This window comes from Phlebotomus argentipes, unplaced genomic scaffold (genome assembly GCF_947086385.1).
Source record: "Phlebotomus argentipes unplaced genomic scaffold, Phlebotomus argentipes genome assembly scaffold_4, whole genome shotgun sequence".
NCBI classification, from domain to species: Eukaryota; Metazoa; Arthropoda; class Insecta; order Diptera; family Psychodidae; genus Phlebotomus; species Phlebotomus argentipes.
Window position 1 is genome coordinate 778,082 of NW_026776174.1, and position 27,983 is coordinate 806,064.

Genomic DNA, 27,983 nt, shown 5'->3' on the forward strand with positions numbered 1-27,983 from the left:
AAAGCGCGGAAAATCTCCTTGATCACCACTAGCGCCACGGTTTCTTCGGGAAACACGAAATACCTGCAGAAATCTCTTGGAATCCCCGCAATTTGTGCGATATTTTGGAGCAAAATTAATTCATAATTGCAAGAATTGGTGGAATTCAAGCAATTTGAGGATTTCCTATAACTCTCCTCGCCGCAAAGAATCAAATTACTTATGAAATGAATTGAGAGAGAAATCTGGCGGGTGAAAAGTGTGTGGTGTTTTTGCGAGGCGCAGATCCCGCTATGCCTGCAGATTCCGCGGCGGTGGTGTGCATAGTGATTCCGGGAGTGTGTGTGTTCAGTTCTCCGGAAGAAGCTGAAGAGTTGCGTTGCTGAAAATCGCATTTTCCCCGAGTGACGGCCTCAGAAGTTGTCGCTGATCCGCTCACGCAATCCCACTGCGCCTCTCGACCGGTCATTCGCGTGCATTTGGGGGCGCTGTCAGGACGTGGCGGTGATCCTTGAGTGGTGTGTGTTCGGTGGCGTTTCGTGGCCACCAGAGAGTGTCCTTTGTTGAGCGGAGCGAAAACAGAAACGCAGTGGCAGCAAACATGGTGATTCTGCTGGAAGTGCCCGCGCTGTGTGCACTCTTTGGCGGTCTGTTGCATGATTTTGTGCCCCAGCGGGGCACTGTCGGCGGTGTGATTTGGCGGTGAAGGGGCCCCGTGGGCGCCGAGCGGTGGAAAAACGTTCAATATCGATGAGGAAAAGCTCATTCGATACACATTTCTATGGTTTTGTGACTGTGTGTGCGTGTGTGTTGATGAAAATATTTTGCGGTGTTTCTCGAGGCGGCCACATGCCGTCGTCTCTCTCTCGCCCGTGGGCGGCCAATTGACGGTGGGCCACTGTTTGGCGTGCGCGAGTGAGAAGGAGCAGCAATAAAAGCAAGAAACTTCTTCCCAAAACACACACACGCGCGCCGCTGGCTGAGGCGAGTTGAATGAAGAAACTCGCAGTGTGACGATTCCACAACCCCGCAGAAGAGCGCGCACGAGAACACAAAAAAAAAAATCAGGCACAGGAGAGCCACCAGAAACTATTTCCGTGTGATTTTCTCTGTTCCAGGGCACAAAACATCTCCTTCGCCCCGGCGAGCCAACTCTCCACGCCGCGGAAGACTTCCCTGGCCGAGGCGCACACACGCTGAAATTCCCCAGTGCAGTGATAAGTGACTTGTGTGAGCCGTGAAAATAAATGAAAGTGCATCGATTGGGCATTGTTGGACGCTTTTGTGGCAAGAAGCGCATTAAATTGATGGATAGAGCACCAAATGACTAGAAATTCATCTTATATGGCGCTCTCATTCATTCGCCTCTTTGCTGTGTTTACATTTGGATTATTCCTCGCCAATGGATCACTATCAGGTGGGTTTCTTCGCTCTTCTCCCCCCACTTTTTTCTCCCCCCCTTGCACTGCTATATTTGTACCTTTTCTCGCGCCTACGCAACCCAAGAGTGCGAAGAGTTCCCCCGCCGTGTCGACACTCCTCTCTCTTTCCGCCGCGCTCCGCGAAGAAAACCATGGGAAACACACCAGAGTCGCGAAAATCCGAAGGGCTTCCCACGGTTGCCAACTGCCGATTTTTTTCTTCTTCTTTTGCTTTTTGAGAGGGAAAATTTAGCGGAAAAATCGAGGTCAAGTTGTGGGCTACTTCGATGCACAATTTGCAATTGAAAGCCAGTCGCAGTGCAGAGCACTTTTGTGGCTATCAAAAGCATTTTAATGGGGTTTTCTGTGCAGCACACTTCCTCTCGGCCACTGTGGTTTTGCCACACATTCGAGGGTTCGGCGTTGTCCTCATCGAGCAGTATTATATATGCTGAATTTATGGTCTTGAATTCCACATCGAGAGTCTCTAAAGCACACAGAGACGAAGTTAGATTTGCAGGTAGAGAAATGTTGTCCAGATAGAATTCGTAGAAGCACAAGTTATTTTTTCGGTCTATATTTCACGCCATTTTCAAGAAAAAAGCAGGAAAAATTTGATTTGGATGACCAAGAAAATATGCTTTGTTAAAATGTCGTTACAACATTACGGATTTCGTATTTCAGTTCGTAAAAGCTATCAATTTGGTGTTGCAACTTTACGTTTTGCTTGTGTGAAGTACGAACGAAATGCGAACGAAAAGGCGTTGCAAGGCAAAGTTGGGAGTATATTTAATATAATTTTCAGCTGTCAAACGCGAAGAATGAATTCAACAAGGCAAAATAGTGAATCGCATTGACAAGACATCTTCATTCGTGACTGTCGCTGGCATTGGATGTGCTTCAGATCGGATTCTTTAAGGATTTTGCTGTCCAGCATGTCCGGGAAGACACATAACCTCAATGTTGTGCATTGAAATGTGCACAAATTGTCAAAAAATCCAATAAATATATGTTTATCCACATAAAAACATCATTATTGTATACTCCCTTGGTTTTCACGTGAATTTTCCAGCTTTTCTTGTCTTCACGCGATGAAATAGTGTCGCAGTAAATAAATTCCGCAATTTCGTAAAAGATATGAATTGTAATGTTGCAACACCTTTTCACAAATTCATATTTCTGACAGCTTATTTAAAATGTAATGAAAGTAAACTTGCAAAGACACCTGAAAATATCAAAATTTAAACAAATCGTTAAATGCTTTAGAATGCAATGATCGTATTTCGTTTTTAAGTCAATGAAAATCTTCATTAAATTTATCTAAAATCCACGAAATCCTTTGTTGTTTATCATTAAACGTTGCGAAGGACACAATAAAAGCCAAAAAAAATTCAATACGTTGAAATATTCTGGCCGATGATTAGATTGCTTGTGAGATCGGGAAAAATCTTTACGGTGTATTTAAACGAAGAAAATCGTGTGACTAAAGTAAGCAAGAGAGCAAAAATAAAAGTGATGAAACTCCTTCTTCTAATTGTTATCACAAAAATCCGGCATCTTCACGGCAGCAAATGCCTAAATAAATAGTAAGAGAAATAGATTTATTGCACGTGATCAATCTTGTGGAATGGAATTAGAACATCTGTGTTGAGCTCTTCTCTTGGCTGGAGAGTTTGCCCTAGATAGTCTAATTGGGGTTCCTTTAGCGGTGCAAACACACCGGCGATAAATTGTACAAAAGCTTTTTTTTTACACCCACCAATAAGATCTCTTCAGTGATGGTCACGAACTTGACTTGAGAGTCAAGTTTAAATTTTTTTTTCATTTTATAGTAGAGGAATTACGCTTGCGATGGAGTGAGTGAGAGAGAGAGCGAATGACTTAGATTTTACCTTGAACTTTCTAATGCAAAGTCATAAAATACAGCTAAAATACACAACGTAGTTCTTATCTAATCAAGCACAGAGAAAAATATTCCCGACTAATACAATTTTGAGTGTGGAAGGCGTTGCGCTGTCACGATCTTGTTGTCTCTCTTTAATGCTGTCTCTCAGAATGTAAAACAACAATTAAATGATACGTTTTCTCATAGAGGAGAGCAAAATGAGGTGGTTCAATAGATGAGTGGCAATAAATTGCACAATGTTTCATGTGCAAATTGTTGCTATATAATGTGGAAAAATTTGTATATGGCCAATAAAATGGCCAATTTAATTGCAGGTTTTTGAATAAATTTCCCTTAAGTTATGAATGTGGTGTCATTTTGCTGTACATATAATTTTCCTAAGACGTTTGTATTTTCACATTTGTAATGCAGAATCTCAATATATATATATTTAGTGTGGCTGTTGTGTGAAAAATCAGTGAAACTTATGTAAATAACCACAGTTGTTTGTGTGTTTTAAAGTTCAACAAATTTACACTGGGTTGTTATACAATTATTTGACTTAATTTATTGGATCTTTATACATTTGATAATTTTGCCAGGCACTGACACAGTACAAGAACCTCTCCCGGATTAATCACACTCTGCATTTTCCCTCGCTCACGAGATTGTCATCTGCAGCAAGTGTGATCACTGGATTAATTTACTGTATAAACTGAAGAGATTCACGGGAAATTCATCGTGTGAGAGATATTCTTTGAGGTTATGCACATTGACAGCAAACTTTAGTTGGGGAAAAAGCTCTGTGTGATAAGATTGTTTGTTCCCAAGTGAAAGTATTTATTCACACTTGCGTATGACGTAAGATCACGCCTTTGCTTCGACATGAGAAACTATATTTTGATCTCCTGGAAGTGCTTAAAGATGAAAATGGTGTATCAATTTGACGACCAGTTTAATCAATTGAACATGATTTTTATCACACAAGTCTACACAGTCTCGTATTGAGTCACTTGATGATTTGTGTGTCTAGTGCGTCTAGACTAGAAGAAAGAGAGAGAGTGAGATGGCTTGGGTGAGAAAAAAAAGTTATGCGAATCTGAAATAACTGATAAGACAGCAAACAAACAGTGCGAAATATGTGCTTGAGAATCGGACAAGCTTAATGAGAAATTAGGATGAGAGGCTGCTTAGTGGTTTTTTCTGTCTGTCGCGCATTCTTTCTTGCGAATTGCGACCATTAAAGACGCTTTTTTTTGCATAATCTACGCACTTATCTAATTCGCAAATTGTGCGTTTCACAAAGTCACATTCAACATGAATGTGAGCTTGAGAAGTGATTTCAAGATCAGAGAAAAAATAGGAAGATTTATCAATTTTGGTATTTGAGGCAATTAAGCGCAATCTCTAAGGATTCTACGCGAGAAAGTTGGCTAGATTGAAGAATTAAGATGCATTTGTGTCTCTTCGCAAAGAGTTTATCGATAGATTTCCAATATATACTTCAATACACGATGAGAAGACAGTAATTTCGAATCAATTAATTGAAGCATTGATGATAAAATATTTCACTGCGTAAGCGGAAAGTGCAATTAAATTGATTTTTTAATTGATAAATTAATATACATTGGTATCAATTGGATTTCTTTTGCTTGTCGCATGCAACTCAAATGGGAAATAGTGTTGTGCTTGAGTGTGTGTGTGTGAAGGAGAAGCCAGTGGAGATGAGTGTCTAAGAAAGAGAGATTGAATGAGATGTGGAAAAAAAGCGGTGTATTTCTTGAGGATGAAGAGACTTCTCTTTTTTCACACTGCTAAATCCTTATGCTGTGGATTTTATTTGGTGGATGGGAATTGGGAGAGGCAGAGCATAGGAGGAAAACACTTGGCGATGGATCAAGAAAACAGAGAGTGAGAGAGAGCGGAGAACGTGGCAGAAGAGAGTGTTGGCCAAGAGGGTAGAGAAGAGGCCAAGGAGGATGGAAGGCGGTGATATGTGAAGAAAAAGAATAAACACCGCACACAGAAAACTACGACATGAAATCTAGAAAATGAAGTGTACAAGGAGAAGAGGAGTGTGTTGAAGAAGAAGAAAAAATATCCACAAACACAGTAAAGAAAAATACGAAAATTTGTGATATGATTGGCGATGTGTGGTTGCGGCGCTTTTTTTTCTTCCATCTGCATGTATACATATGCTGGAAGATACACACGGAAGTTGAAAATTGGTGATACAAAGAGAGAGAGAGAGAGAGAGAGAGAAGAAGAAGGTGTGCAGAGGAGAGAGAAGAACCATACCATAGATTCTTCTTTTTTTCTACCTACCAAACTATATGAGCCACGAAAAGCATCAACGAGAGAGCGGGAATAATCTCCCGAAAGTTGGGCTGATGGTTGTATATATGTAGCTATTGAGATGATGCCTAGATTCCGTGTAATTTTGTTTAGAACAAGAGAATTCTCCTCTATTCAATAGATTTCGCTCAACTCTGGATTCTTTCACATTCGCAGCTTGATATGACGCGCGCGATTTGGATGTCTCTCGAAGCGCGATGATTGTGTATTTCAGATGAATTTAATCCCCTTTTTTAGATTGTTTCTCTGGCTTTTGAAAGATCTATTTCGCGGGATAAAAAAAAATTGATCTACAGCCGCGAAAATTGGGTTTTAGAATATTTTTCGCAATACTTTCGACATGGTCATGGTGAACTGGCGAGCTAATTCTTGCGTGAGGCAGAAATTGGGTCAGTGTATAAGTAATGCATTATTTTTCATTCAAAATATTCTCTGTGGTGTTTTATCAATAATAAAAATTAAAGCGCAAAATATAGCCAAAATTTTGATGATATTTTCTTCAGTAAATCATATTGAGAAACTACAGTTCGTCCCCAGTAATTACACACTGTGAAAAATTGAAATAAATAATGTGAGAACGTTGGAAATTTCAATACAATATTTCCAGATTTATCATTTGTATAAATTATTCCACTAATTTAGAGTTAAATACAGGTTAAAGTGTTTTCCCAGTAAAACACACATTGAGGGCTATTATTAAGTGAAATAAAAATTGTTGTATTATGTGAGCGAACAGAGAAAAGGCACACGAGAGTTTTTATATTCAATTCTCTCTTTCATTAATTACTTCATTCCGCCACTTTCTTTCCTCGACCCCCGGTCAGATTCTTCGTCGCGCATTCAAAAGTGATATAATCTTTATCACAAATGAAATGAGAGAGAAAATGGACATAAAACACGGTCAAATGTGATCTTATGTGGCGTTTAACATTAAACTTGAACAGCAAAGTGGTGAAGGAAGAAGAGACCTTTCAACGAGTTAATGTGCTGTTTGTGTAATTCTTTCAAGTTATTTATCAAATGTAAACAATTTTTGGGTGAATAAAAATGTCTTATCAATTATGCAAAACATTGCGAAAATGTAAGTTTTGTCTCGCTTCGCGAGTAATGGGCAATGTTTAAATAAAGACGCGCTTTAGATGCAGGAAAAGATGGGGTGAAAAAAAAATTGCTTAATATGTATAAAACACTTGAATTGAGTTGAAATGTGGTCTTGGCAGATAAAAATACACTAATATACCACAAAATGTGTGAGGCTCAATTTAGCGGGTAATGACCAGGTACTGTATTTATGAAAATTAAACACAAAACCACACGATGCTTTGCTGAAATAACAAACATTGAGTGGTTAAATGAAAATATTATTGTTTTTGAAACAAGTTTTTTTCTCCAAACAATGCATTTTGCACAAACATGAAAAAGCTATCAAAGAGATGATGGAAATAAATAAATAGTGTGATGAATGATAATCCTTTAAGAGAGACATTCTGTGTCCATAAACTGAAAATTGGCAAGGAAGATGCGGCATAAGACTTTATGTTTAATTTTATTGCACAAAGTTTTGTTCGTTTCGTTGTGTATGTGTTAATGATTAGGGGTAAATGGGGCAGCTTCAGATTGGGGCAGCTTCAGATTTCTTAATTTTCTCAGAGATTTTTACATGAATAAATTCCTGGTCTTCACACAATGTTTGTAGTCCTTAAGGACTACAATTGACGAAAATTTGCACAGGATTGCCTTGACTGTTTAGATAAAATAAGTGAAAATTGAAAATCACTCACAAACTAGAATTTTGCTGCCGAATTGATTGCGTGTTTTCTCCATTAAAAAAGCCACAATTCGCGTGAAACACAATCAAAGGTTATTGAGAATTAAGTAGAGATTCTAAATATGCCCGAACTTTTCCTCCTTGGCACGGCCTTTTCAGTGGGTGGTGGAAAATGCACAAACACTGCACACGGGGCAGTTCGGATCGCCACGGACTGACAACAGCGCGCTCTGACAGTCTGACGCAACATCACGGTTGAAATTTTCTTGTGGCAAATATTGAAGATTTTTCACAAAGTGCCGTTCTGTGCTGCATTGCTTCATCACGTTAAACGACTTCTTAGTGGAAAAGTGAGAAAATACACGCGAAAATCACTGATTAGGGCAGAATTTTCGAGAAGCACATTTTGCGCGGAACTTTCGCGGCGCGTCAAGTTGCCACCACTCACGCATGGTGGCGTTGCGATACAGGAAAAATGACGGGCAACTTGCTTTTCGCTCAGAAATTTTGACAGTCCGTGCAAGGGTCCAGAAAAGTCGCGAAAATATTACTTTAAAGGCGATTTTTAGCGAAATAAACAGTGTCAGTGTGTAGAAGAGATATCAAAGTGATCATTTGCCCGCGATTCTACAATTCCACAATGGAATTTATGGTAAATATAAGTGAAAATCTGAAACTGCCCCACAGCAATCCGAAACATCCCCGTGCGGGGCAGTTTCAGATAAATTACAATGTTATTTTCATTCTCCTTTAGAGGAAAAACGATCAGTTTTAATGCCCAATGAAAGGCATTTTCTGAAGCTCAATAGACGAGAGTTTATTTGAGCGTTGTGATCATTTCAATATATTCAGCCGATTTTTCAAGAAAAAATCCTAAAGTTGGAACAGCATTTTGAATCTGAAGCTGCCCCACTTACCCCTAATTTGAGAGAGAATGACATCTTTTTATATAATTAAAGCCAGGTAAAAGTTACAGAGTTTCTTCTTCCTTTTTTCGTGAGAAATTATAGACACACGGTTTATTCTTGGCTAAATTTCTTGGTCTTTCATCAAGATTCATGAAAGTTGAAAGAAATAATTTATCAATATTGACATTAATTAGCAAGAAGAAAAAGAACCGGAGGAATGATGATGATATACATATAATTTTAGGCTTGAAAAAATTAACGGAATCTAAGAATGTTGTATTTCTTCACCTAAACGGCGAATAACTTCTTGTAACTGATTTAACAGACGATTTCACTCTAATCTGGAGGTTTTCCCGCCTCTAATCTGCATTTCGCAACATATTAAAATTCATATATATGAAATTATACATAAATGCAAAGCAGTTTAACATGACAATTTTCGGCTTTTCTCGTGTCATTCTGCCACAATGTGTCGTGGTGGTTTAATTGCAGAAACAGGGAACCAGCTAAACAACATTTTTAGCAATCCCTCAGGGCATTGTTAATGCCACAAAAGAGATCGCATTTATGCCGTCATCCATTCTTCTTGTTCATCTCTCACAGCTTCGCAAATCCTCAAAATCTTATGTTTTTCCCTCTCTTGCCCACATTTATCCTGAGTTTGAAGATTGGGTATTATATTGAAATTGTTTTCCGCATATTCTCAATTGAGTTTTTAAGAGCGTTTTCTTAACATCTTTCTTGACATTTAATATTTTGACGTGGATGAGATGGATTTTCTAGAATCTATTTTTAACACATAAATAATCAAGGGATGGAAAACAGTTCATTAGAGGAATTTCGCAATATGTCGGAATTGCGAAAAACCCCTCTTTGAAAAGACATCTGAAACAGACTGGCCGTAATTATGAAATTGTTAATAGCCGAATTGTACTTCTAGCTCTGATGACGTGAGTGATGGTCTCTCTTTTTTTTTGGGGAATTTGCAATATGAAGAGGGTAAGACAAGGCGGAAAAAGAGTTGACACTCTCAAGAGTGTGTGCGAGAATGTGTCAGAATGCGATGGAGAGTGGATGTGGAAGACGGAAAAAGAGTCACAATTATCATTTTGATATAGCATAGAATAGCAAATGTTTTCTCCCCTTTAGAGATCGAATAGTTTTACATACGGAATGAATTGTATGAAAAATTCTCGTCTCAATGTCATTGCTGAATGTGGAAATTTTCTAGCCTGTAATGGAAAAAGAGTCTGTTTGGGGAGACAAATAGAGATGACAGAAGAAGACACACCGCGCAAAGGAAGACAAGTTAGCAAAAGTATCACGCGGAATTCGTTTGGTGGATTCAAGTCGTAAAAGAAAAGAGAGAAAAGAAAAAAAAACAAAGGGAGTCTGTGAGCTGCCGAAAAAAAAGGCTAATCGAGATATTCAAGAAAAAATCTTTGATCGAATAAAATCATCATCAAGATCAGGACCACAATCGAGCAGTGTTGAAAATCAAATTGTCTCTCTTCGCGTCAATCCGAGGTTGAGACTTTTGCGGTCAGTGCGCGAATATATGTATGTATTTTGCAAAGAGGCTCAGCAACTGTTTGACGAAAACTGAAAAGAAAAAAAATTCATCAACTTGTCTCACGAAACAGACCAACTAGAATACATTTGACTATGAAATTCAATTAAAGTGTCTTTTTCCAGATCGATGAAATAGAATAAATTATTGAAACTTGAAATTATTTAAAAGTTCTCTTTTATCCTCTTTACATATAAATAAAGTTGTGAGTTTGAGCTTCGCAACTGGGAAAACTGCTGCTGCTGCTGTTGTCTCAAAATACTCAATTTGTCACTCCCATAAGACATTTATTTTGTCACTGGGAAATATTGCGTGGGCACTCAAGTTTCCAGCAAAGATGATGACTTTTATATGAAATGCAACGTGGATTTTTTTCTTCTTTTCAATCAAATCAATAGATTTTGGTCTGAGCCTAATTCTATTGATTGATTTCACTGGAAAGGAATGCAAAATCGACGGGTGAATCGAAAACTATGAAGAGTCGATTTATCATAGTTTTCGTCTTATGTATTTTTGAAAAGCTTTTTATTTGTTCTTCCTGAGAAAAAATTTTGAGATTTCTAATTTATGAGACAATAGTAAAAAATCTTATTTATCTAAGAAGCACAAATGGAAAAAAATTGTCATGTTTTACGAATATTCATTGATTACGCCGCACAATTTTTCCAAGAAAAATGTCTCAAAAATTGCAGTCAAACGCATAAAACGCCTCTTCAGAAAATAATTATAGATTTTCAAAATTATCCTAAAATGTTTTTAAGACTTTGAGTGAATTTTTCTCTTATCTTTAAAATTTATTCACTTGGAAACAATAAGGAGAAGTTCAAGTAAAGTATGAAAAGTTTCGATAAAATCGACTTTGGAAAGTAATATTTTCTGATTTTCTATACTTTTGCCATATTTTTGTCATAAATTCCTAAAGATACCAATGAAATAACTAAAATATTTACAAAATAAAAAATACAGAGCAATATTTGCACTTTAACGAGCGATTCGCTGCTTTTTAAGTGCTAAATTTTGAACTCACTCTGCTGATAAATGGTGATTTTGACTTTAGGTAGTTTTCGATTCACCCGTTGAAATGTGAATTTGTATTATTAGTAATAATTGTAGAAAAAATCATCTCACAGATCTCGAATCACTAAATTAGCGTTATTTTGGAATCTTAAGAAACATAACTGTCACAAGTTGCTACCAAATTGGACTTGGTCGTGGGCATTGATGCTTTGAAAAGTGTATTCTGAAATATCTTCGCACAATTTACACGCAATAAAACACGGGGTTCACAATAAAGAACAACATCAGAGAAGAATGAAGTAGAATTTGATACATTAGGTGGCGAGTGTACTTCTAATGAAATTGTTTATTTCCTGTCCTCTATTTTGGTGGTAGAATTGCCGAAAAAAAAAGTAGCAATTAAAAGTCAACAATCAACAAGAAGAATATGAGTTTAATTGGACTGTTGCCGTGGTGAGTAAGAAGAAGAAGTGGCGGTAAAAGGAAATTTAAAATGCTATATACTTCCTCAAATCACAAGTGAGACGCAGATATTCTTGAAAGAAGCGTTGCTTTTGCACAGTGAATGAACATCATTAATAGGCAACTAATTGTGAAGGAGATGAGCAAGAAAAAGAAGTATATTTTTCTCCTATTGTGTGTGTGTGAGTATGTGAAATGAAAGACACTGTAAATTCATAACCATAAGTGACTCTTCGTGTTTGTTTTGCGGCAAATTTTCTTCTTCTCTTCTCATTTTTGTAATTTTGCAAATTGATATCCTCCCAATTAGGCAAGAAATGAGACAGATAAGGGATAAGAAGAGAGAATGATAAATTTTCATACAATTTCACTCACCAGGAGAGAAGAAGAAGAAAAAATGGTTTTTGAGCACGTGTGATAAAATAATGAGGAAAGTAATAAAAGAACACTTAGCTGGAGATGCAAAATTGACGCGTAGTGTTATTATTTATGGTGAGAGTGAAGAGAAAAGGTAGCAGAAAAAAAATTGTGCGAATGACATAAAAGGTGAATTCATGGAATTTTCTATTTTCATCGCTGTTTATCATTTTCTAGAGAGTGTGTGTGTGTTTGTCCTTTGAGGAAATCTCACTGTGTTTCTTATTTCTCAGGGTTTATTTGTCCCTTGTTACACACTCGTGGGTGCTTTCTTTCATCGGTTACACCGAAGCATAATGCGAGAAAGATGGCAAATATTGATGAGGAAAAGCATAAAGTGTGTGGATATGGAAGTGTCTGAATGTTGCTCTGTTTAGTATTACACAGTGTCAGCTGAAGAATATTATCACCATGAAGGGGAAAAATGGAGGATTTTGCATGAGAAAAACTAGACACACAATTGTTGTCAATTCAACACCGACACAGTCCTGTAATGTAATATGTTGCGATCTCAAGGCTTCTTTTTTCCTCTTGCCGTATTCTTCAGTTCCCAGTCTTGGAAGAGTTTTTTTTTAATATGTCTCGACCTTGATTTTGATAAACAAATTTAATATGATTCTCAGTTCCACTCTCTTGATGGCTTGTCGATCTTCCATGTGAGTTAATTTTCTCTATCTCTCTCCGTCCCGTTCACACTCTGGCGTTTTTCCCCAAACAATCAACCAACGAGTTGATGATGAGGAATCTCTCCATCATCATCTCAATAAAAACATATATTTATGCATAAAAAGAGTGAGAGAGCAATTTAACTTACAATAGCAATAAAATGATTAAGACCTGAGAGTGTGATTAGTAATTGTAGAGTTGTGGATGAGGCGAAAGAGTTTGCAGAAGTGGTAAGATTGCAAAATGAAATTATAATTTAATTTATATACAATGAAAATTGTGGTGGAATAATTAAAAGATCTCCCATGTGTGTCCGCATTACACTCATATCTCTCTACTCTATCGTCAAATATTATTTATTAGTGAATGGTTGGCGCGCGGAGTGTGGAGAAGAGGGGTGTTGGAGGTAATTTGCTTATTAACAGATGAAAATTGATTTCTTCCGTGTTTTCTACCTTTATCGTCCCACTCCTCTGCAAAACACCCCAAAGGCGCGGGTTGAATTGAGCTCGATTGAGCTGGAAGTGTTTGTTTCTAGCTGTCTGTGTGTGTGTGAATGTGGTGAATCTAAAATATAGCGCACTTCCATGTGCATCGCGGTGAAATATGATAAGAAAATTGTAATGTTGTGTATCGTAAAATAAGACGAAAAAAAAAATATGTGGAGAAGAGATTGCATGTGGGGCCTGAGAGAGAGGAGAGGAATGAATGAGACGACAAGACACGTTCATTGAGTACTCCAAGTTGATGGTGTGTGACACATATATAAGGCACATCGTATGCCTTCATCAGATTATTAGGTTAATTTCTTCATTGAAAACAATTTTGAGTAATTTATCCACTTGAGAGTGTCTAGGTCTAATTTTCTTTTTTGGAACAATACACGATATATGTTATATATATATATATTATCCGTATGGAATGGAGTGGAAAAGGAAGGAGAAAGAGAGAAGAAAAAAAAGAATTTGCCACCCGAAAAGAATAGCAAATAGTTCTCCAAGGTTCTAACTATAAACAACACACTCCTCAAACTCATCTTGCTCTCGCTCTTGGCCTCTATAATCTTTGCCCATTCTGCGCTTGTCCACAATGCTGCTATTTCGACTCGCAATTAATTGTTGGTGCTCTATTTTTTTGCCCTTCTCTTGCAGTGTCGTCCTTTATCAACAAAGATGGACCGGGCCCCAGATTAAGCTTCGCCCGGGAGCCGCCATCCTCTGGTATTGTCTCGAGAAAAGCGCCTCTGCTTCTGCCATGCACTGTGAACTTCACACGTAAGTTTTCAATTAGTCCATCAATGCATCTCTCGTCATGGTCTCTAGAATGGCAGAATAGGGACAAACTGATGGTCAAACTATCGTTATCCTCGACCTTAATTGTTGCGCTTGGGCTGAATGTAATCTTCTGTGCGTGTGTGTAGAAGAAAAATGTAACTTTCACAATCCTGACGAATAAGTTTAACAAACAGATGGGTTAGCAATTTTATATCAAACATCCCAATTATGTCTAAAACTTTTATGTAATTAATTAATCACGGGTGTTTCAGTAGTAATTTTCCGTCTCTGAATATTAATCACCACCAGACTTTCGATAGAGAAGAATTGGAATTAAAGCGAAAAATTCACGACTTTTGTGCAAAACTTAATTGCTATCAGAAATGAGTTTTTTTTCGGGTGAATTCCGTGAATTTATAAATTGTATCTCGTTTGATCTTGATACCAAATCTGTGATTGAGAAACCATTTAAATCAAGTCGCATAAATTGTCTGCATATTTAGCAATATATCATCTATCACGTATGTGTATGTATAAAATGTCCATATTAGATTTGGATGCTATTTTGGAGGATTCTTTTTTTTTCGGCGTAAACACGAAAAACATTTTGCATTTCAAATGATTCTTGGGTGAATTTTTTTGTGCCTCCTGTCTCTGGGCGAGAATAAATTTATTGGTGGGAATACAAGATGTGAAATTTGTTGAAATTATGGACTTTAGCGAATTGCGCTGGACCACTTGGGTGATTTTTTTAAAATATATTTGCTCTGGCAAAAGTGGAGAAGAGAGTTCATTTATCAAGAAGATGTTTAATGGGCCATTATTTTAATTTCAGGTGTTTTTTCTTACGTCGGCGAAGATATCAACTATGACGGCGATGAGGAAGATTATGACAATACTAATGATGAGGATGAAGACCTAAATACTAATAATTACGAGGATAATCCAAATGTCTTGCTATCTCACGTGAATTCAGAGGATTTTCCGAAATCTACTGACGACTCGAGTGTAATAAATGATGAGGACAATGATGCGAAAGAGGACACTGATGATGATTTTGATGTATTTCGCTTTCGTCGTCAAATTTCCGTATGTTATTTTCTTCATCTTTTTAAATTCACTGTAATCATTTGTAACTGTCATTCACAAACTGATCTGTCTGTCTTGCCTGTATTTTCTTCAGGTCCCATCATTTTCCTATACGTGGTATCGCAATGGTGAACCTGTTGTGGAGGAAAATCACATTTTCCGCATCTTTCCCAATGGGACACTCAAGATTTTCTACTCAGACCATGCAAATGGCAACTATCGATGTTTGGTCAATGATACAAAATCAATTTATGGCGCTATTATATCTCGGGAGAGTAAAATTTATAGGACAGGTGAGTGTGGACCTTTTTTCCCCGGCACTGCATGAGCCAATTGGACTGTGTGTAGTGTGTTGAGTGAGGGTTTTTTTTTATTGTTTTGGAGGCAAATCTGATGGCACTTCAATTGGCTTAAGCTGTGTGTGTGTGGAAAATTTTTGCAAATCACATAACTTCTCGATATGATTTTCTTTTCCCTCCATTGACCAAATATTTGCTCTTATTCCCTTTTTTTCTATCCATTGCCTCTCATCCACCTTTCGGACCGACACGATTTGGACGATAGAGTTTCAACGTGGGAGTAATGAATCGAGCATATTGGTGGAGACTGGGAGTCCTTTAGTATTAAATTGTCCGTTTAGCAGCACCCCAAGGGCCAATGTGACGTGGACGTTCAAGTTGAAGACCATTCCTCCGTCCGCAGGAGATGCAGAGTATCAGAGAGATAACAGGCGAGTGAAGGTTTTATCATTCACAGCACGAATTGAATATGAATTTAATTGCCACTGATGAGTGATAATGGAGAGAAATATTGCACTCTGATTCCCACTATGTGTTTATTAACATTGACTCCCATTCTCCTCGTATCGACAGATTCTTTCAGCTGCAGAATGGCAGTTTGCTCGTGGTGAATGCTAAGAGCACAGATAGTGGCAAATACAAGTAAGTTTTCTCATTTGCATACAGCTCTCCATTAGCCATTTTTTTTCTACTATCTAGAACAGACAAATTGATTAAAATTAATTCATTAGTTGCGGCTTCAATAATTCTCGTTTATGTATATTTATTCCTTCTTGTTTTATTTTTCTTTCAAAATCATCCATTTTGTATTTTATTTAGTATACTTTTTTCCATATTACTCTCAATGTTTACAAAAGCTTTAAATTTGGTCTTGTGCAAAATTCACTCATTCATTTAGACATTTAGAGAGGAAAGATGAAAGATTGAGTAGTGAGATGAGTTAGGAGAATCACTCATAAGAATAATTTTGTGTATTTTATTTTAGCACCAGCTGTGGCTCTATGTAATGCTAAAAAAAATCTCTTAATAGTAAGCTACAAATAGTGTGTAAATATTTTTCTTTAAGTCCCCCTTTTCCTCGGCAAAAAATGCCGGCAAACAATGTCAAGTTCTTTTATTACTGCATTAATTCATTTGTCATCATTTTTCCGTTTTTTTTTTTGTTGGTATCTCTTGATCACAAATATTTGCAAATATTTCCATTCAACTTTAATATTGATCTTTTCTCTATTTATATATATATTTTTCGTTCATTAATCTCAACAGACACATTAAATAATCACCTTTTTTTGCTTGTTTTTCTAATCTCGTGAGAGAGAAGAACGATTAATACTGTTTTTTTTTTCTTCTGTTATTGTTTCTGCATTCTGCTTTTTAGAAGTGAGCGATGATTGTGGAGTTGTGAATGTTTGAACAATGATTGAGACAGATTTGAATGTGATTTCTTATTCCAAGAGGATTCACCCAAGTTGATATTTCATTTATTTGTTGCATGCGAAGAGAGAGGATAAATTCTCTCAGCCTTAATATGATATATATTGGAGGAATATTTATGGTTTATTGTTGGGTAAATGAGAAAAATATTGGACTCATAACAGTATTATGGAGAAATTACTTCGACCGAGAGAGAGAAAAAGAAACATAAGGAGAGAGAGATGAAGGCGGAATCACTCATAAAATCTTCCACATTATCCTTTCTTGGATGTCGCTCTTTTATACTAAAAGACTCGTAGAGAAGGGATTTTAAGGGAGGGGTTTTCTGTGGAACAGCAAAGCGAATATGTTGTGGAATTTTCTAAATAATCCCTAAGAGAAATATTGAATCCTTGGATTACAACAAAATTTTTAATAATATTTCCACTACAGAAAGTGAATTTTTCCCTTCACATGTGCCAAGAAATTCTCTGAAATTTGATGGCAGAAATTTGATTAGTAGTTTTGCTAGTCTGATTTTTTTTTTCATTAATTTATGTACATTCAGTTCAGCGGTCTGTGCTTTGTGTTCATTCAACATAATCTTCAGTAGAATGTGCGACCTTTTTGCGAAATTTTATTAGAAAAAATTCCAAGAAAATGGTCAAAAGTAATTTTATTTTCTGTCCTCTTTGACTCAAAAATCTCCAATGTTGGAGTGTGATTCAGTCTTTTCAATGATGATGGAACAAAAGCGCAAAAGTTTATCGCGAATAGCAGAATTTAATACGTGAGTGTGCGTGTGATGTAATAGAAATGGCATGAAATCGAATTTGCTCTCGTGCTCATATACATAATATATGGTTTATTTCTTTTTTTTTTTTGTACTTCCTCCTTAATATTACAAAATTATTCTTGATAACCATGAACGAACTTTTTTATTTTATATATATTTCTAGCGATTTGTCTCTCACTCTCTGTTAATGTGCAAAAGTTTGGAATTTGGCAATCATGCTGGTGTGTCTCTTTTTTGCCAATCTTTTTGCAGGTGTATCGCGAAGAATGAGTATTTGCAGAAATCCGAGAGGATTTTCATGCCACAAGTCACAGTGATGTCTTCAAGGACCAATCGCCATGGATTGTTTCCGGCACTGCAAGAAGTGGAGCAAAAGATAATGAGTGGTGACACATTGCAGCTCTTCTGTGTCTCATTTGGGGGCGAAACTGTGAGTGTGTGACTCTTAAATTGTGTATTTATTTGTTGATTTTCATTGGAAGTCTGAAAATAACATATCTTTATTTATATATATTTTCCCACTGTTCAGGTTGAATGGAGTTTCACGCCAAGTACATCATCAATACCGATAAAATTGAGTGGTGTTAAATACGAATTGAAGTACACAAATGTCTCACGAGAACGTCACGAAGGAGTTTACAACTGCTCCACTGCGGCATCTTATCAGGTGAGCGTGCAAGAAAAAAAAGAAAGAAATGAGGCATTTCTCCCACTCGAGCAAATTCAATTATCTCCAACAATTTATTTCTCTTGCCTTTAATTACATAAGAATTTGTACTTGATTTGCGCTATTTTGCCACTCAACTTCACCTTTTTTTTTCTTGCAATTATTAATCAGTTGTATTTTCACATTACAATTTCTTTACCTCTTCTATTCCGGGCACATTACTAATCATTGCTCTCTTCATCTTCATTTTTCCTAACCATTTCTCATTTTAATCTTTGTGTAATTATTGTATGAAGAATTTATAATATTGCAGAGGAAAATTTCTTCATTATCTCACTCACTCTCCTTTAAAAATACACCCGCGCATTAATCTCTCACATCTAATTACTCCAACCAACTGCTGCTTGTACAGAATATTCCGAATATTATGGGTGAATGGGGGTGAAAAGAGGAGGGAAAAAAGAAGGCCTACGCCGTATCGGAAGTGTTGTTTTGATATCCATTCATTTCGATAACACGGTTAGTTGATGATATAAAAAAAGCGTGAATAGATAAGCAGTTATTAATTAATTCATGAGTAAATATTGATCAATAAACCAGGCAATAAAATCATCATGAAAAAGTGACGAATTGCTCAGGAAGAGTGAATTACTGACACTATTTTAAATGTGATTTTTGGGAATTTCGTCAAAATTTCAACAACAGCCAAACCTTTATTAGTTCAGTAACCTCGTGATGATGTTTTTTCTCTGGTGATACAGTTGATTGCGAAAGGTTGAGAAAAAATGCGTCTATTTGAAGATTAACAGCTTTTAGGCCTAAAAGTGCTGTTGTGAATCGGATGAGATTTTGTTTTTTATAACAATTTACCGGTTCTGAAACACCTTCTTGAATCATAAAAACCAATGTGAATGTTTCATTATGTTTTTGTGTGTATGAAAAAAAATAGAAGAAAATTCACTTGTCTTTTCCCTTTATTTTTCGTGGCGTAGTGAAATTCAATTCCAATGTTGATATCCAATAATGCAATCTTTCACTCCTCAATTCATTATTACACCCTCTCAGCAAATAACGCTCATTGATTGCATTAATGAAAGGGAGAAAAGAATTACTGAAATATCATGTTCTTATGAGATATTTTCCACAAGTCACGGTGCTTTCTGCGTAGATTTCTCATGAATATTCTCTCTTTCTCTTGTATATCCTTTTTTCAGTTGTACAACGTCATTGTTCTCAGTGAGCCAAGATTTCTGCAGAACATGTCCTCGGTGGCCACAATTATGGGGGCCACAGTGGCGCTTCCGTGTGTCGCCAGTGGAAATCCACCGCCGGTGATAACGTGGTATCACAACGGAAGACTCCTCAAGAATACTCATGCCATTCACCATGAAGAGCAGCAGCTGAAGCTGAACTCAATTGATCCGGAAGATGAGGGGATTTATCAGTGTTTTGCGAAGAATGACGCTGGTGAGATTCAAATGTCGGCTAATTTGTCGCTGAGGAAGAGGCGGAAATTGTCACGGTTGAACAATGTGAAATGCTATCCCGTCAACTACACCACAGTTCGTGTACAATTTGACTCACTTGAGCCTATTCATGTGGTGAGCTACTACTTGGCCACGGAGGATCCCTACACGTGGCTGTCGCCGGGTCCGCTGGAGATTCAGCGCAACAACACCATCATCATTGCCGGCAAGATGCGACCCTTGAAGCCCTACACGCTGTACATGAGGGGCCTGAAGAGGGATCACACGGAGACAATTGGGAGGGATGTGAAGGCGCACATGGTGATGGGCAGTCTCACGAAGGGCATCAAATGTGCCACGCAAGGATGTGAGTATATCAGTCATTTGTCATTCCTCAGACTAGATGAAGGGAAAGAAAGAAACACTCTCAGAGCCTTCAAAGTATCATTCGCACTGTCGTCTCAGCGTCTGGAGACACACGATCGCTGGCGTAGATCATATTCTCAAAGCTCTGATAGTCTTGGGAACACCGTGAATTGTGAGACGCAATAGTGAGGAGGGAAGTAATTAAGTGGGAAAATGTATGATTTTAACTTCTAAATATATTGTGAACAGTGTAATGATTGAGGCCGGCGGAATCTTCACAAAATTATACACATTTTGAAAATATTACGGCATCATCGCGATGAGGAGAGAAGCTATGAAATGGCAAATTTTATGCACGCTAGCAAACACGTGGAAGTATTTAATTGTTTATAGTTATTTAATTTATCTCATTGGCATTTAATTCTTTTGTAAATAACGTGTGTGCGTGTGGGAAATTAAACTGCAACATTGTTGTGTGAAAAATGTTATGATTGTTCGGAACATATAAATGTTCTAATTGGATGAATGAAGACCTTTTTTTCACATTACATTTGCTAATATAAAAGAGGGTTTTTTAAGGGTGGAAAAATTAATATCTCAAAGAGGAGACTTTTATCGATATTCTTCAAGTGAATTGATAATCAAATATGATTGTAGATTTGTCGAGAGCGTCTTGTTTGCAAAGAAGAATAGAAATTGTTTATCAAGCTTTCAATTCTCCTGTTTTTTTCGTCATCATCAATTGCAAAAACACTGGAGGATTTAAATTAATTGAACATCAATTCAAAAACATTTATTACATTTTGATTATACCTTTCGGCGAGCTTTTATCGTGGAGAAAAAAAATCTCTCAGTTCTCATCTATGTTAGGAATGTGAGTTGAGGAAAAAAAAAGAGGCCGACAAATTTGGGAGGAGGAAAATTGCGTGAAGAAATGTCTATGGCTGGGAAGAATTTTTGGTGGTGGAAATCTCTCTGGAGACATGAGTTTTTCCTCATGTTTTCCAACTTGTGATTTCGCTTTTCACCCTCTTATTCTTTCTTTTTTTCGTGTTTACAGTGGAAATTTTCTCAACACCATTTCCCAGTGGAATCTTTATTTGGTGGCCTCACGTGAAGGATCTCCCAATTGAGTCATTTAGGATTCAATTTCGTCACCGCGACATGAAGAATCCCATTGTCTTCTCGGACCAGATCATCGGCACCACGTGTGAATTGAATGAATATCGAACGTGGCAGGAGATTGAGGGCAATCTGACGAAGATATCGGCTGAGACGAGCATCGTCACGATGCCACTGTTGAGGCGAGATTTGCGATCACTCAAGGAGACATCGCAAATGCTGGATTCCACGGAGAATTTGAATGTGTCAGGCGATGATGGCGATGGTGGGAGTACAACACAAGTTCCCACCAGTAAATTCTTCAATGTGGCCCACAATGAAACGAGGACGGAACTTTTAATCCCGGGAAATGTGACCGGAATCCTCATACCAAATTCCAGTAAGATTGAAGTGAGGGTTTTGGGTGCGACACCAGATAATCCCATTGATGAGCAGGATTTGGACTATATCCCATGGAAGATGGTGAGTTTTTAGTTGAGAGAAGAGAAAGCATTGTGGGCGAGAGTTATTCGTGAAATTTGCATGGATATTTCTGACAAAATGTCGCGATTTATCGATTATCCCGGTTTTTGTGTCTTAATTCTTACCATCAAACCCTGAGAAAATATTTACAATCAATTATTTCTTCTTGTTTTCTCTGCAGATTGAAAATTCACCGAACGGTGTTTCGCAACTCCGGGTGAATTCTGTCACTACCACAACTGTTCAGCTCTCGTGGAACTCCTTTGGAGCCAAGACTGTCAATTCATGCCTCAAACTCTGCTTCAGGAACGTGAATGTGGATGTGGTTTTCCGCGGTGGCAGAGCTGATGAGTGTAAAGCAATGTAAGTTTTCAATCTTTCTTGTGCTGAAGGGAAAAATTCAAGGAGAAAATGGAGCAATTTTCTTCATCATAAAACATACAATGTTGCATTTACTATCGTAACCGCAAATATCTCGTGTCTCTCGTGTGGTTTGTGATATAAATCTTAAAGAGAGAAGGAGAGAAAGAAAGAGAGAAAAGGGATATTTTGCACGTTTCGCCTTGGAAAAGTTTTATTTGCAAAATTTTTTGCATAACGAAAAAGCTTCTCTCTATATTTGATGAGAGCTTTTTTTCACGTTGACACAATTTCCACGAGTGTTTTATCTTTTCGACGGGGCATTCAATGAAATTACTTTATTACTTTATGATGCCTATATTTAGTCTCTTTGTTCTCGTAGAGAAATAATGCCCATGATGATGAGGAAGTGTTATAAGATTTAACACATGCAGATTGGGTGAAAATCTCCTGTGATATTGTTTGTTTATTTATTTGTTTGAAATTGAACACTAAAAATTACTTTTATCGCATTCAGTTGGTTGTTGATTAAAATGTGATTTTTATTAAAAAGAGGTAATTTTCAATCAATATTAATCGAAAAGGCATAAATAAAGGCGATAATTAATACAAGACGCACTCTCTGTTTGAACTTGCTGCGCCGCTAGCAGAAATTGCCTTAAGTATTATCGTAAGTTATGGGGTTTTCTTAAGTGAGAGGAATGACAGTGGTTAATTGTAAGTTTGCTCAAACTGGATTTTTAATCCATTTAGCAGAGGCAAAGAGACTGAACGTGCGAAGATAAGTGTGTAAATTGAAATTCATGCAATTTTTCGACTAGATAAATAAGAAAATGGATATTATAGAAGTGTCTTGAAGTGTACCGTAATACCAGTAGCTGCAATTCCTCGTGAGATGAAGTGTGGAGTGAGAAGATTGAAACCACAACTCATCATTAAATTCCTATTGCCAAAGTGGACAATGAAATTATCGGCTTATGAGCACTTAAAGTTGAAGGATTTGTTGTCAAATTGTTGCTCATGTCAGCACATTATTGGTGTCCTAGCAATAAATATTGGGCATTATTGTCGCACGTTGTGTGATAAAATTAAAAATTGATCTATTTTTTTCTACTAATCCACACAGCAATGCAAATCGATCGTCAGTGGAGGTGAAATCATTACCGCCATTCACAAAGTATCGAATGTACTTGAGAAATTGCAATTCCACGCAACCAATCACCGATGTCATTGTTGTGCAGACACATCAAGATGTTCCTGGTCCAATTACCAAACACCATCTCACGTATGATGACGGCATAACACTCCATTGGAGTCCACCCGTGAATATCAATGGTGAACTTCAGTATTACTCAATTGTGTGGAATAAGGAGCAAATGGAGATGTCGGCAAATGTGAGCATCAATGAGAATGCCTTTAAGGTGAGGAGATTTGATGCTTAATTGGTGGTATTTTCCAGATCATTGGTTAATGATTATTATTTCTCTCTCTCTCTCTTCAGTTGCCGAATGTGACGAGCAGCGAGAGGGTGAATATAACAATTCGCGCTGTTGGAAGTGCAGGAATTGGTATTCCGATTTATATGAATCTCAAGGGTGTTGAACAGGTGGTTGGAAGTGGTGAAGAGAGTTCGAAACAGGCAAAGATTTTGGGGATTATAATAGGGATTGTGTTGTCATTTGTGTGCATCTCGATTTTCTTCCTCATTTTCTTAAAGTTCAGAAGTTGCACAAAGAGTCGTCAGAATGCGATGAATCACAATCAAAATCTGGCATACGATCAGTCACTTCATCCCTGCAATAGGGACAATCATGAGATGCAGACACTCATTCCGCACACGGGATTGACGACAACACCGTTCGTGAGTACGCCGAATGGCAATGCGAAGCACGTGATCCTGGATAGCTTCACGGGAAGTGAGTCTAGGCGGGAGAATGGACAGCAGATTGCCCTGAATTCGTCCCCGCGGATCGACAGGGGTGTGAAGAGTCGATGTGAGGGTGAGGGTGAGGAGGAGAGCAGTGGCAATGGGAGTAGCAAGTCAGAGAACACTCTGAGGGTGGATGATTGCTGTGACGTTGCTGTGAAGACGGAGGGCATGAATGGTAATGGGAGCTTAAGCCATATGAATGGAGCTGTAAAGACGCTGAATATCACACCTCAACATTCCACAACACCACCGAATCAGCAGATTCCCATTAACAACAATGTGCATGAGACAACAGTTGACTCTGTTGAGTTCAATGATGACAGTCAACAGCAACTTTTGGTGCATTCAACACCAAAATTGGCGAAAACAGTTCCGAATTGCATCGATATCAAATATCACAATGGCTCAAGTGATATTCGATCTGCGCATCACAATGGCATTCCAAAGTGTGATGACACCTTCAATTGGATTGTCAACAGTGTGGCGAGTGGGAAGAAGAGTCATCATCAGAACAACGAGAGCGCCTATCGAAGACCAATTGTTGGACCAAATGGATAAAGGAGATCAAAAAGAGAGAGAAAGGAAAAGAGGAAGAAGGAATTGATCGCCATAGCCGGGAAGGTTAAGTAACAAACACACTCCATTTTCACCAGCTCTCCCTCATGTGCCACAAAACTCCCCTGCGCCCCTGGAAATCTACACAAAAAAAAATTATCGCAGTTCTTCGTTAGGGTTGTGATCATGATCTTCGGATCTGCCTGAAGATCATCACCGTCAAAGGAAAAAAAAAACAAAGGAGTGCGATCACATGACTATGAAAATTGAAAAACAACAAAAAGATCTTATTTTGGCTGAAATGAAACACCCTTAAAATTTGTCCTTTTGGCATATTTCTTCGTTTAGGATATGTATTTATTACTTTTTTTTTATTGACTTGTGATCTAGTGAAGATCATGATCTTAACATTCTTTTGCCAAACACATCGACTAAAATGGAAAGAAAGAGAGAAAAGGAGTAAAAAGGAGGCTAAAAATATTGAGATTGATCACAATTTTACACAATTATTTTTGTTCATCTCCTAATAAAGAGAAAGTGTGTGAACAGTGAAAAGTGAAAACACTTCAAAAAAAAATATATATAAAAGAAGATCAAAGAAAATGAGAAAGATATTAAAACTGTTGTGTAAATTTTCACGTGATTGTGTGAAAAAATTGGTGGAGACGAACCAATTGGAGAAAAATGTGTGAAAAACTCTGTAGTAATGATTTTTCTTTTTTTTTAAATAATGTAAGAAAGGTATTTTTGGAATTATGTTTGTCGGTAAGATTTGATAAAACAAACTACTATCGAATGATTGCAAAGTAAGGAAAGAAAAAAAAAAATTAATTCTTTTTAGTGACGAATTAAAAAGGTGGTAGAAAGAAATCTCATGTAAGTTATTGGATATAATTTTTTTTTCTATATATATTTCGTATAAATTCTTATTATATAAATGAGAGGAAAAAAATCATAAATATCAATAAAAAAAAATTACAATTTCGCTCAATTTGATGAGAAAAAGTGTGGAAAATTAGGAGTATATTTTAAAAAAGAACTTTTTACCTTTAGATTTTGGATACATTTTGTCGTACTTTTTATTACTATTTTTTCTTTGTGCTGGAAGCAAGAGTAGTGAGAGATACTTTTTTTCATAAGATAGACAGATAGAGAGAGAGAGAAAGAGGGAGTAAGATTTTTTCAAAGGGGCTACTAAGGGAGATGAGAAGTTAGAGATACGTATATATGTTAATAATTACCGTTAGTTCTTGTACCTGATTACATCATATAGATATTTTTAAAATAAAAACATATATTGCAAAACATTGAGTATAAAAACATAGATATTGAAATAACAACAGAACACAACACACACAGAACAAGATTTGAAAGCGATGCACAGAGAAAGGTGTTTCACAAAAGGGGTTCTTTTACACTCTCATCATTGCAGAAGCATGAAAAATATTTATGGTTTAAATAACTTTCAGAGGGAAGGAAAAAAAAGAGAAAACTTTCAACAGCTTTTTGAGTTGATGTTTTGAATGTGAATTGGTCCATTGATAACGAAGTAATTGGCACTAATAAACTTACACAAACAAGAAACTTACACTTGAATAAAAAAAATTGGCAAAAAATACGAAATGAGATAAATAAAATTTTTAACTTCAAAATTAAAGAAAATATTAAAAACTTTTTACTTATGGGACGAAATTAGGTCAAATCTAACGGCAAAAAAAGAATATTTTATTGTGCCTTGAATGTACAAAAAAAAAGAACAAAACAAAGAAAAAAAACAATGTTTGAACAAAAGAGATAAAAAAAAAGAAATTTGAAAGAACAGAACTTTTTTGAGAGAGAAAAAAAAAACATTAAAATTACTAATTAACCAGTTGATGCAAGAAATGTTATTTGAAGAGATTGAAGAAACCAAGATTGAGAAAAAGTGACAATTGAGAGAAAATGGACGAAGGATGATGGAAAACAGATTTATAATAATATTGAGGATTTATTGAATGGGCACGAAAAGAAGAAAATGTTGTATAATGTAGATGATCTTATGCAAAATGGGGATAATTGAGAGAACAAAAAATACTATAAAATTTATCTAAACTTTCTGTCATTGTGTAATATTTGTGGACAAATTTATTGAGTGTGTCTTTTTCTTAAGTACGTATTTTTTACTTTTCATATGTTTAGCTATTTTCCCCCGAAAAAAAAATTGGTGGTAATCAAAAAAAGGAAAAAGCCAGGAGATGAGGATGAACTTTTGGAAACAAGTACAAAATTTTGGATTTTTTCTTTTAAATATATAATGAATGATGAAGAGAAGGGAAAAAAGGAAATTTCACGGTTAAAATAAAATCACACAGTGCCAATGTCCATGATAAAACCCAGATAAACCCGGAGTTTAGCCACAATAGAGCATTTTGTAAGACAGTTGATTTATGTTGAAAAAGCAAAGAGAACACATGAAGAATCAGATTAAAACAATTAAACATAGGAAATATAGACATAAAAGTGCAATAGACAGCTTTAAGCTTTTCCCAACCAACATTTATTCGCAACACACAAACTTCAACCACTTTATTTCCAACCAAATGATTTTCATTCCTTTTTATATACACAGCAAACATGTGCATTTTCACTGAACGATGATGATTGTTAGATTAATTTTCTTCGATTTTCCATGAAAAAAAATTTGCTCAAGAATACGTACTTTTATTGGGACTGAAAATTTCTTGATTTTTTTTTCACTATATCGACGGGTGAATGGAAAACAAGAATTTTAAGATTTGTATCTTATGAGACAATAGACAAAAAATCTTATTTATCTAAAAAGCACAAATGGAAAAAAATTGTCATGTTTTGCGAATGAAAAGTCGAATTTTCATTGTTTACGCTGTACAATTTTTGCAAGAAAAATGTCTCAAAAATTGCAGTCAAATGCATAAAACGTCTTTTTAGAAAATATTTGTAGATTTTTAGAATTATCCTAAAATGTTTTTTTTTTGGACTTTAAATGAATATTTCTCATATCTTTTAAATTTTTTCACTTGAAAACAATTAGAAAAAGTTCAAGTAAAGTATGAAAAGTTGATTTTTTGTATAAAATCGACTCAAAAACCATTAAAAATCGACTTTGAAAAGTGATATTTTCAGATTTACTATTACTTTTGCCACATTTTAGTGAAAAATTTCAATAAATACCAAGAAAACATTTACAAAATAAAAAATAGAAAGCAATATTTTCACTTTAACGAACGATTTGAAGGCATTTTGAGTATTTTGAAGTATATTTGACAAATTTCGCAGCTGTTTTAATGCAAAATTTTGAACTCGCTTTGCTGAAAAATGGCGATTTTGACTTTTTATAGTTTTCGAGGCACCCGTCGATATATAAAAACAGAGATATTAAGACAATTTTTGTGATTACCACTTTTGTAGACTTTCCTCAATTCATCTTTTGGAAATTCTGTTAAAGATTTCCACTTTTGGGTGAATATTTTTGCAGAAGAGAGAGAAAAAAAATTATCCCTTTAGTTTGATTAAGTGATTTAAAAGATAAAGAAAAATCCTTCATAAGTATATATTTCTCATTTAAAAAAAAAGAGGGTTTTCGCGTTTAAAGAGGAAGTTGAGGTACTGGATAGGATGTTTCTCTGTGTAATGTTTGTAAAATGTAAGGATATTTGTAAAAAAAAAAAATTAAGAAGACAAAAGATAAGAGCTATTTTACGTATTGGCAAGAAAAAGA

At 36.3% G+C, this 27,983-nt stretch overlaps 1 protein-coding gene across 1 annotated transcript; it reads left to right on the forward strand.

The window, feature by feature from the left end:
* The first annotated feature begins 1,095 nt into the window (after window positions 1-1,095).
* On the forward strand, window positions 1,096-26,988 carry LOC132258084 (uncharacterized). The gene is made up of 13 exons (XM_059755188.1): window positions 1,096-1,396; window positions 13,600-13,722; window positions 14,558-14,811; window positions 14,906-15,104; window positions 15,376-15,541; window positions 15,684-15,752; window positions 17,572-17,749; window positions 17,849-17,986; window positions 19,201-19,819; window positions 20,879-21,402; window positions 21,584-21,765; window positions 22,889-23,183; window positions 23,264-26,988. Exons 1-13 carry the CDS (start codon window positions 1,303-1,305, stop codon window positions 24,248-24,250), a joined length of 3,828 nt encoding a protein of 1,275 aa, XP_059611171.1. The 5' UTR covers window positions 1,096-1,302; the 3' UTR covers window positions 24,251-26,988.
* The last annotated feature ends 995 nt before the right edge of the window (window positions 26,989-27,983 follow it).